Source organism: Vanessa atalanta, chromosome 16 (genome assembly GCF_905147765.1).
Source record: "Vanessa atalanta chromosome 16, ilVanAtal1.2, whole genome shotgun sequence".
NCBI lineage: Eukaryota > Metazoa > Arthropoda > Insecta > Lepidoptera > Nymphalidae > Vanessa > Vanessa atalanta.
The window spans coordinates 6364-17918 of NC_061886.1; the positions used below are offsets into that span (position 1 = coordinate 6364).

Sequence of the window (11555 nt, forward strand, 5' to 3'; positions counted from 1 at the left end):
GGAGAAGATATCTGAGTCTCGGTAAGAAAGAGCAAGGCCGGCTTCGCCGTCTCAAGGTGAAAGTGGACGGCGTTCAAGTTCGAGTTGAGTCCCCTTATGTTGCAGAAGTCCACAGTGAGGGTGGTAGGGGTTGCCTTATGATGCCTGCTCCGCTTGCCCCGAACAGTGGCGAGCGCAAAATTGCCCCCCCCAGAATTCGGAGGGCAGCCTGGGCATCCCTGCTCAGGTGGTGTATGTCCTGAGCATGGATGCCCAGAGAGGGATTCTCCACCGCAGTCGCTGATGGTACCCTCCTGGGGTAATGTAACCAAATTCTGCACAACCATCATGTTTAAGGGGGGGGGGGGGTATCGGGCCTCCGGGACTCTCACATACCAGACGAAACGCGGTAACATAGCTACCACTTCACGCCGATTTTAAGTGAGAGAGTGGTACTTCCCCGGGCGTGCCGGCCCATTCGGCTGCAACCCGAAGGTATGCAGTGTGGCACTACCACTTACAAATTCTACAACATGACCTATACGTGGATGATCTAATTACTGGTTGCAATGACGAAAATGAATTGAAATGCATTCAACATTCTGTCTCGGAGGCCTTAAAGGCAGGATGCTTTAATTTACGCAAATATAAATCGAACTCTCTTTTAGTTCTGCAGTCCTGTTCTTCAAGCTCTACTGATAAACTGGTTTTAAGTGAATCTGCCAGCGCTCTCGGTTTAGGGTGGGACTCAGCAACAGATCGCTTAGTTTATTCTTTTGACATGCCTCCTAGTACTCAGAAAATAACTAAGCGATTTATATTATCGACATCTTTTAAAATCTTTGACCCACTAGGTTTTGTGTCCCCCTGTATAATTATCCCTAAATTAATTATGCAGCAGTTATGGCTAGATAAAGTTGATTGGGATGACGAAATTTCAAATGATATGCAAAGGGCTTGGCTTAAATTTTATAATACTCTAAATATTTTATTTGCATTCTCTATACCTAGGCAGGTTTTATGCGACTTACCAGTTATAATAGAACTACACTCCTTTAGCGATGCCTCGCAGAGAGCGTACGGCGCGTGCATTTTTATTAAGTCTGTAGATGCAGCAAACAACGTAAGTGTTAATGTTCCAAATCGAAAGTAGCACCTGTGAAGGCCTGCACTATACCTCGCCTAGAACTATGCGCCGCTGTGCTAGCGGCTCGTCTATGTAAGGTAGTCATTGACTCGTTGAGGTTTCATATAGAACGCAGGATCCACTGGTGTGACTCTAGCGTCGTCCTTGCTTGGTTGCGCACTAGCTCTAGAAAACTTAAAACATTTGTGGCCAACAGAGTCGCCGAGGTGCTGGAGTTAACCGATGCCGGGTGTTGGCGCTATGTTCCTACTTTTCAGAATCCGGCTGATCTCATTTCCCGCGGGGTGTATACTGAAGAGCTTAGGAATAATAATTTGTGGTGGTCTGGTCCGGAGTTTTTATTGCAAGACGAATCATCTTGGCCTACCTTGTCCAAAAATCTTCAACAAGACTTAAATGGTCTAGAGTTAAGGGCAAATGTTGCTAATCTAGATAATAGCATTTCATCGGTAATTCAATTCCATACCTTTTCTAAATTAAATCGACTAAAGCGAGTATATGCATACGTGTTGCGATTTCTTTACAATTTAAGAAATCCTAAGTCTAAGCGTCTAGAAGCATTAAGTGTGCAAGAATTGCAAGGCTCGTTTCATTTGCTTTGTCGAGTAGCACAACAGGAATCATTTCCTGTCGAATACGGCTTATTGGCTAAAAATAGGACAATCAGTTCTCGGTCTAGCATTATAGCTCTTACACCTTTCATGGATGCTAGTGGATTGATACGTGTAGGAGGTCGCGTAGACCAATCGTCGCTTCCATTTGAGAGCAAGCATTCAATTTTATTACATTCATCACACTACCTAACTAAACTTATCTTTGAGCGGGAGCATTTGCATAAGTTACACGCTGGTCCACAGTTGCTTCTCGCTAGTGTGCGGAACTATGTGTGGCCCATTAATGGCCGGCGCCTCGCAAGAAGTACTGTGCACAATTCTTTACAGTGTAGGAAGGTGCAAGGCAAGACTTTGACTCCGTTGATGGGAAACTTGCCCTCACAGCGTATTACGGTGGACTTCCCGTTTCGTAGTGTTGGTGTGGATATGGCTGGTCCTTTCCTTATCCTAAATCGAAAGGGACGCGGAGCAAGAACAACAAAATGTTATTTATGTATCTTTGTTTGTTTGAGGTTTAAATGCTTGCACTTGGAAGCTGTCAGCAACCTTTCAAGAGAAGCTTTCATTTTAACTTTACGTAGATTTGTGGCCCGTCGCGGAAGGCCTACAGAGATTTTTTGTGATAACGGCCGAAATTTTGTAGCCGCCTCGAAAGAAATAGGCAATTTTTTAAAATCTAATAAGAATTACATACATTCCTTTTGTAGTGAGGAAGAAATTAAATTTGTATTTTCTCCTACCTATGCTCCCCATTTTGGTGGCATCTGGGAGGCTGGAGTGAAATCCGCAAAGTTTCACATCAGGCGTGTTATGGGCAATTCGCATTTAACATACGAGAAGATAGGCACCCTGTTTGCTCAAGTTGAAGCCATACTAAATAGCCGTCCCATCTGTCCTATGTCTTCGTCTCCAAATGACCTTCAATTCCTCACCCCGGGGCACTTTCTGCTTGGTCGGCCGCTAACCGCATTGCCATCACCGAATCTCGTCGACTGCAAGGCTTCTAGTCTCCGACGTTACCAACGGCTCGAACAAATTCGACAACATTTTTGGAGAAGATGGCAGCACGAGTACTTGGCAGAGCTACAACAGAGAACAAAGTGGCACGTTCCTGACATCCCTTTGAGGCGTGGAGACCTGGTGCTACTGCAAGAAGAAAATATGCCACCACTGTGTTGGCGTGTAGGGCGCATCAGTAAGCTGTTCCCTGGCGCTGACGGTGTATGTCGCGTGGCGGACGTTCAAACGACTCGAGGGACCTTTCGAAGACCTTTTACACGACTTAGCCCTCTACCAGCAACAGAAAGTCAAAACTGAGGGTTAAAATCTGGTGATTTTAACGGCGGGGATGATGTTCGCGCCTACGACTACTAATTTAGATGTATATATAATACAGATCATTGATTTAATTTTAAATAGCATTAGTTTCTATATAATCAACCTTTTTTTACAACATTTTTTATAAAAAAGAATGTGTCATCGCAAGTGTGTTGTTTTACTTCTTTTGTTTTTTTTTCACTTACATATAAGCCATCTTATTAACTAACGATACAAGCTGTACTAGATTACAAGAATATATTACAATAGTTTTTGAAGCAAATTTTGTTTTATTGAGTTCGGTATCGGACTCCAGTGTCTAAGTAATAGACAAACATATTAATATCATTCTTAAAATGAAAATTTTGGGTGTCTTTTATACAAATTCGTAAAACTGTGTTCCTTTCTTCTGGCGTAATGTTTTCTGATAGAAGTCTCATCTTATTTGGTATTTTCCATAGCAGAACTCTTCAAAAATAAGATAAAACTCGCAATAGTCTCTGCAAATTCGAAAATTTCGTCCACAGGAATTCCTCTTCCTTTATTTGAAATACTGCGCTCATATTCTTAATGGATCTTTGTTCCTCGTTAGTTATAAAATCACTGGGCTTATATGTTTTGTACTCATTAATCTCTTTGAGCCATGATGGGCCAAACCACCATAAATTGAGATCCTTCAAGTCTTCGGCTTGAATTCCTCTTGATGCACAATCAGCAGGATTCTTCTTTGAGTTGACATGATTCCATTGGTCTCTATTTAGAATCGTCAATAATTCTGACACTCTATTGCTGACGAACGTCGTCCAACGACTTGGTTCGCCGGTTATCCATGCTAACACTATGGTGGAATCGGACCAAGCTCGTAATCGTTCCTTTGGAATGTTATGTTATGTCTTGCTCCAAAAAGAGCTGCACATAGTTCAAGACGTGGGATAGCTATTTCTTTCTCCACCGGGGCAACTCTAGTTCTTGCCGTGATTAGATGAACTCTAACATTCCCAATTTCATCTCTACTTTTCATGTAAACTGCAGCAGCATAGGCAGCTTGCGAAGCATCTGCAGATGCGTGAAGTCCAACGTAAAAGTCACGTTTTACTCGCAACCATCTTGGAATCATTATGCGTTGTACGTTAACCAAATCACGTCGAAACTCTAGCCACTCTTTTAACAGGTAAGTATTGAACCAAAAAATATTATCTCCTTTTTTTATTAATTAATGTGAAATCAACTCAATAGAATTTTGTTTGATAGATTTCACGCACTTAAAATGACTGTATTTTGTTTTCTTATGACGTACATGCTTGATAATTGCTTTCCGAAGATTGGTTGAACATTAATTTAGTAAAATAAAATCAAACTTTGACTACTTTTTTTATATTAAGCTAGCTATTTTAAAAAAAAGTGCAAAAATCTTCAAATCTTGCTAGAAAAAAAATAGGCAGACTTTGTCTGTGACAACCTTGGCCTAAATAGTTTTGAATTGCCTATACTAGCTTCTCCTTAAAGCTTTGCACCCATCTTTAGGTCAACCTGTATATGGCCGTGTAATTCTTTTCCTTGGTGATTTTTTATAATTTCGAAAAACTTTCTATAAATTTTCTAATTGATCTTCTTATTTTAAAATCGTAGACTCCATTTTATAGTTCTATTTACTAAACTGTCAATGTCAACGAACTCATATTTTGAAATCTTGAAATTACATATATAATTCAGTCTTTTAATTAATAAGAATAACACATTTTTTTAAATCCGTATATATATCGCGAATATTTGAAGTCTCAGTTGAACTCAATTTATTTTTAAGTCTTTCGGAATTACACAATTATTATTTTTTCTAAGTCCCACAATCTCACAGATTATTCTTAGTCTGTTATCGCACTTTTATTTTAACATAGGTTCAGTTTTCCACTCAATACACGATGTTCTAATATATCTTCCTCCTCAATCCTGAATATCTCCCGGGTTTCGGCACCAGAATGTCAACACTGAACTATTATACTGATCACACTACTAGATGTATATATATATGATACTTTATTAACTCGCATACAATATTCATATCTGAATCATTTGTACGAAAAATCAGCTCGATTTAAAAGACTAGCAAGTCCATCTATACAATTTTATGAGAAATGAAACTAATTGACATAAATGACACAAAATATTTTAGACATTTAATATTTGTTTTATTAATTTCTTTGAGGATGTTTGTTATAGGAATAAAATTTCCGTATGTGGTTTTTTTTTTTTTGTTTATAGAACTCTAACGCTCATATAATTTTAATACGGTCTACTTCTCCTATTAACGGAGCTGGATGTATGGTGTGTGCATTTTAATCGCCTGAACTTTGATTCAATACCTATTGACAATTTTCATTTTCTGTTTGTAATTCTCTTTTTAATTCTTCTTCTTTAATAATTTTTCAGACTTTTTATATTTATTTTTGAAATATATTTGATAGAAAGCTAACGCGAAGCTGAATATTTCGAAGATCTCGATTATTATCATAATTTATTTATAAATACGTTATCCCAGTAAGAAGATACTTTCCGAATGCCGAAGATTCTTATGCAATGGACGTTAGAAAATGTAACGTGAGATATAGATTTTATCAGAAAACGGTAAAAAGAAAAAAAACATTATTTTAATTATGATTGCGTCCGACCAACAAAAAAAACAGACCTGATCTATAGTTAGTACCTAAGTTGCAAATCTTGGAATTTCTGGATGAAGAAGTGAGATAGGTTAATCTCAAATTCAAATGAGTCTGGCAATAATTTATCCTGATCCCGAAAAAATGAGCCTAAGCTTTCTGTTTTCAAAAATTATGTCTGAATCAAAGAAGGAACGATTTACGGTAAAAGTGGTTAGCCGGCGAATTTCAGACGAACGGTGTTCTGATTATGAATTTTTGATTTTATATATTTTGACAACGAAATTTATATTCCGACATGTTTTCAAAATTATTTGGAATTACATGGTGAAGTTGCAAATGATTTTGAATAATAAATTGATTCCACTTTAGTTTCAATAATGATGCGGTTCCTTTAACATTAACATATAGCGTGGCAGAAACGAGTCAAAGTTTAGATCGAAGGAATTTGGTTACCAAAATTAAAGTTCCGCCAAATGTATTCCGAAAAAGCTCGTCTGTTTTTTAGTATTTTTTTTGTTTAGGTTTTATAAAAAAAGAAAAGTAAATAACAATATTTATTTAATTTGCCCTCTTACAACATAATCTTTAAAATTACTGCAATTTTTTACATAAATATTACAAACGTCGTTATTCGAGTACAACGCTAATCTTAGATCATCGATCGACATCGACAACGCATCCAAAGTAACAGCTCTCAACGTCCGTCGGCCGAGCGCGCGGCGCCGCCTACTCGGGCGCGGCGCCCAGCGCGCGGCAGCTGGCGTCGTTGGGCGCGCCCAGCGCCAGCGTGCGGCCCGCCGCCGGCCAGCGCCGCCGCGCCGCGCGCCGCACGCTCCGCGCGCCCCTCGCGCCCCCCGCGCCGCCCGCGCCCCGCGCGCCCAGCGCCGAGCGCAGCGCCACCGCCGCGCTGCGCTCGTATTCCGCCACGTCCACGCGCACGCACAGCTCGACGCCGTCGTAGAAGTCGAGATCGGCGGAGATGCTCAGCCTCGGCTCCGCCTCGTCCGCCGCCTCGGCCGTCAGCGAGCCCCACGCCGTGTCCACGCGCGCCTCGCCCTCCGCCACCACCGCCCCGCGCAGCTCCAGCTGCGAGCGCGCACTGCGCGACCACAGCGACACCTGCGCCTGCGCGTCCAGAGCCAGCGACACCAGCGCCTCGTGTCTGTACGTCAGCGGCGCCCCGCCGAGCAGCGGGAGCGCCACCTCCGCGCCGCCCACCGGCCGCAGGGCGCGCAGCACGGGCGTCGGTTCGCTGCCGGTGCCCGCCCACACGTGCCCCAGCAGCTCCGCCTGAAAGGGAGCTCTCCAGTGAGTGAGGAGCGGTCCAGTCGGTGCGGAGAGGGTGCCGTGCGCGCGGTGGGACCGACCTGCCCGGAGAACAGTGTGAATGTATGCGCACGGAGGCCTCCGACGCCCAGAGCGAGACCGCCACTCGTCGACTCCGACTCGCCCTCCTCCTCACTCGAAGTTTCCTTCGTCGTATCTCCGGCGAACGCTTCCAGTCCTCGGGTCCAGATCTCGACCTGGAGCATTCATCTCTCGTTCTATTTAGGTAATTCCAGGATCGAACGATATTCGTGCGACCGATGGGCGAAACTGACGCTCAGGGTATCGTCCGTGACGTTGGCGGGCGACAGCGCCAGCAGGCGCACGCGCCCGCGCCGCAGCAGCCCGCCGCGCGCCACCTGCACCGACTCCAGCAGCGCCCGCCAGCCGCCGCCCGCGCCGGCCTCGCGCACGAGCACCGACGACGTTCCTAAGCGGTAAAAACATTATTATTAAATAATACAAGAGATGACTCGCTCGATTCAGTCGAAAATTGAAGCAAAACCGACCGGCCAGAGCTTGCGCGTCCCATCCTCGCAGCCGAAGCGGCAGCATACGGAGCAACTTGCGAACGTGCTCGTGGTCGACGGCGAGAGCGCGCAGACGCTGCCAGGCGAGGCGCAGCAGCTCGGGGGGGCCGCGCTCGTGCAGCGCCAGCAGCGTGCGCGGCAAGCTGAAGGGCGCGACGGCGCTGCAGCGCAGCAGCAGGTCGAGGGCCGCCGCGCGCACCTCCAGCGCGCGCCCGTCCAGCGCCAGGCGCTCCAGGCGCAGCACCCGCTCCGGCGTCGCCAGCGCCGCGGCCACGCCCTCCAGCGCGTCCAGCGCCGCGAGCGCCGCGGGCCCGGCGCCGCGCTCCGCGTGCTCCAGCAGGGACTCCACCGTGTCGTCGCGTCGCAGGTTGCCGAGCGCATGTATCCTCACCCGACGACACTCGTCGTCCTGGAAGCGAACGGAATCGTGAGCGGCGTCGAGGTCGGAGGCGGAGGTTTCGGTGACGAAATCGACGATTCGATCGAATCGACGCCCGACGAAATCGGTGACCTTGCACTTGGCGAGGCTCCTGGCGAGCGAGTCGCGCACGACGCTGGCGATGGGCTCGGACGGCAGGCGCGAGGCGGCGGCGGCGGCCGCCAGCAGCGCGCTCTCGACTATGCTCGCCTCGTTCACCTCCTCGGCCGCCCGGAGGACGTCCTCTATCACGGACTCCTGCGAGATTCGATCGGTCAATCGGAGGGAATGGCATAAAATTTCAGCCGAGCGAAGTCACCGGAGGAGACGGACACCTGCGGGTGCGGCGCGAGTGCGAGCGCGGCGAGGTAGCGGCGCGCGAGGTGGGGCGTCACGTCGGGCGAGCGCAGCCGCAGGAAGGGCGCGACGGCCGAGTGCGTGGCCGCCGAGCCCACGAGCCCGAGCGCCTCGCAGAGCGTCTCCCTGTAACGACACGGACGCTCTCTCAACTGAAAACACCCGGTCTACCCCGGACCGGGGCGCCCAGCCCCGGCGGATACGCACAGCAGGTCGGGCTCGGCGTGGTCGTGCAGCAGCGCCGCGAGGGGCGCGGGGGGCGCGCGGCGCAGCGCCCGCAGCAGCCGCAGCGCCGCCCGCGCGCCGCGCGCGTCCCCGCTCGCGCCCGCGCCCGCGCCCCGCGCCTCCCGCGCCGCCTGCAGCGCCTGCGCCACGTCGTCGTCCGCGCCCTGAGCGGGAGCGAAATGGTTCGTTAAATTACTTTCATGAATGACGCATATAACCGAAAATAAAACAAATGATAATTTTGTTTTTTATAACTACACTTGTATTTATATTGATTTTATTTACGGTGTATATGATATCAAAGGAAGTGAAAAGTTAGAAATAAACATATTTCGTTTAAAAACAATCCATTTCTTTTCATGTTTAACTCATTCTGTTACCAAAATAAATCATGATAATAATGACTATTTGTCATGCCAATGTCATACAGTTTTCTATTTATAAGTTTATCACACGGTTGAAATGTAAATGGCTATCCAGAAGTGCTTGTAAAAACCTACTCGAATAGCTCAAAAGTTTTTTATTTATTTTAATTATTCGTCATCAAATGAAATTTACGAATATAATTTCAGTCATACTAAAAACTCATGTTTTCCAACACTAGCAATAGTATTTGTGTCGCTCAGTAAATTCTCTCAAAGGTAATCTCACCTTTCTTTCTTTATATCTATAAAATAAATAACATACAGCATAAACGCGCGCCTTAACTTAATAAATAACTATTTGTTATATATTATTTATTCTGCTTGACCTACTTGATATATATCACGTAATTTATTAAAACATATAATTACTGATAGTTTTTTTATCGATATATTCTGTAATATTTAAATTAGGGATATGATTTTTGTTCGATGTCAATTTATAACGAAGTTTAAACAATCATATGTAATGCGCGACGTCACGAGCATGCGTTAAAAGCATTATCAGTGCCCTCGGGTCGCGTGCGACTCGCACCGAGTCACCGACGGCTACAATAAACATATCATATTTGGAAGAGAACTCAGTAATCGGCATCGGCGATAAGTCGGCGTCCGCGTGTCGTCCGGAGTGAGTCGCGACTCGAGATAACGACACAGCGTAGGTACAAGTGTCGACGTCCGGCCTCGCGTGTCAGCCGCCGCCGGCTCGCTCGCGCGGCGGAGCGTGACGAGTCTCCGAGATTAGCTTTCTTCGCTAACATGGAACTCAGTGGGACGTGTCGAAGGAGTACACGAGGACTCACCCCCGAGGCGGCCGGCGGCGGCGCGGCGAGCGCGGCGGGCGCCAGCGCGGCGGGCAGCGCGCCCAGCGCGGCGGCGAGCGAGGCGGCGCGCGCGGCGGCGGCGGGCGCGGGCAGCGCTCGGCGCGCGCGCAGCCACACGCGCGCTTTGAGCGCGTCCATCTCGTGCAGCTCCTCGGCGTGCAGCTCGTCCAGCGCATCCAGCGCGTCGCTCAGCGTGAAGCGCGTGAGGCGCCGCGACTGCACCGAGTCGAGGCCGTCGGGCGACCACTCGGGCGCGCCGCATCGCCGCTGTAGATTTGAGACCCCATTAGCATACTCTAGACTCATGTATTGACATTTACGATGATCCCGTCGTACCTTAATCTTTCTGATGACATTCATGGAGAGGGTCTCGTATAGTATGTCGCAAGTTCCTGATATATCTGTCTCCTGCCGCTCTCCATCGAAAGCTTGTATCTGAAAATTGTGATGCGGTGCTCCTTACTCATTCTATTTTGGATTGATTATGGGTCTGAATTGAATCAGTTTTATACCTGGAATAAACTCAGTAGCGATCTTTTGAAATTCTGAATATCTATTAATTCATTTGGATCCAAATAGGCGGTTTGGATGAGTCCGTCCTTCCAGTGAGCGTAAAAAGAGGAATGGGAGTATGTATCCCAGACTGACTTCATGGCCATGTACTCAGCGCTGATATGTTTACCTCTTGACAGCAACTGAGGCGACACTAGCTAAAATAAAGTACATTAATTTACAATTCCAAACAGTGAAGTCCTATACAAAATTTAATAAAATTTTGTAAGCACTCAGTTCCAGTTTAATATAAAATAGAATACTAGCATTTTCATAAAGTTAATTTGTAGGATTTTTAACAATACTTATTCCAATTTAACTAATTCATATTTGAATTTGAAAATATATCACTTTTAATAGCACTATAAATATTATATACATTTAATTTGGAATATTTATACCAAAGTTTTCTAGAATATTTAATATGAATTAAAAGAAATCACATTTTATACTATGATACCGACCTCAAACTTTAGTAAGAATTCGAATTCAGAATCGTTCCATACAGGGTACACGTTAAGATCGGTCTTCACTTTGTAGCTGATCTCTTTGTCCCTTCGGGAAACATCGTTCAGGAGCACCGTCATATCGACGTTATAGGATACCGGCGTCTGGAACAACCTTATTTCGCCATAGTCTGCCCGGTTCACTGACGAAGAAACTCCAAAATTCACTAAATAGATACAAACTAAACGTATTATATGCCATTTCATTTTGGTGTATAAAAACTTCTAATTTTTTAAAATAAATACTGGCGCCATTAATTTTATAAAAGTTTAACAAAAGTTGATAAAGTTAATTTCTGTCAACTTCAACACCCACACACTCTCCCTATTTATGACATACTAAATATTTAAACAGAAGTTGTTGCTGTCATTCCCAATTCAGTGTTGCCATAGAATGTCAATATTATTTTATAGCTTTAAGAAGTTGGGTTTTGTTTATTATATTCTCATGATCGAAACTAGAATATTTGATTATATGCTTGACTTGATATATCACTTTAGAACAATACTTAGTTAAATGTTTTTTTATACTAACAATAAGTACTCTTCTCGCTTTTGTGCGCATTAAATTCTCAAGAAATTATTGCAAAAGGCTACTTTAAATATCTCTAACTCTTATACAATATTTTAGCAGAGATATTATTACCCACTACTAGTTATTAAAGTTCAGTTAGCGTTTGT

General features: G+C 45.2%; 1 protein-coding gene across 1 annotated transcript; it reads right to left on the reverse strand.

Moving 5' to 3' along the window:
* Window positions 1–6440: 6440 nt before the first annotated feature.
* LOC125070090 (microsomal triacylglycerol transfer protein) lies at window positions 6441–11200 on the reverse strand. The gene is made up of 11 exons (XM_047679792.1): window positions 10833–11200; window positions 10329–10526; window positions 10153–10251; window positions 9796–10083; window positions 8553–8734; window positions 8324–8471; window positions 8082–8246; window positions 7550–7979; window positions 7316–7470; window positions 7082–7237; window positions 6441–7004 (listed from the first exon to the last, which is right to left on the reverse strand). Exons 1-11 carry the CDS (start codon window positions 11079–11081, stop codon window positions 6441–6443), a joined length of 2634 nt encoding a protein of 877 aa, XP_047535748.1. The 5' UTR covers window positions 11082–11200.
* Between the last annotated feature and the right edge of the window lie 355 nt (window positions 11201–11555).

Coding starts and splice junctions, on each gene's coding strand:
- LOC125070090 (XM_047679792.1), bottom strand. CDS start 11,081: ATGAAATGGCATATAATACGTTTAGTTTGTATCTATTTAGTGAATTTT. Junction 10,527..10,832: donor AATTCTTACTAAAGTTTGAG/GTCGGTATCATA, acceptor ACTTTATTTTAG/CTAGTGTCGCCTCAGTTGCT. Junction 7,005..7,081: donor TCACACTGTTCTCCGGGCAG/GTCGGTCCCACC, acceptor GCTCCCTTTCAG/GCGGAGCTGCTGGGGCACGT.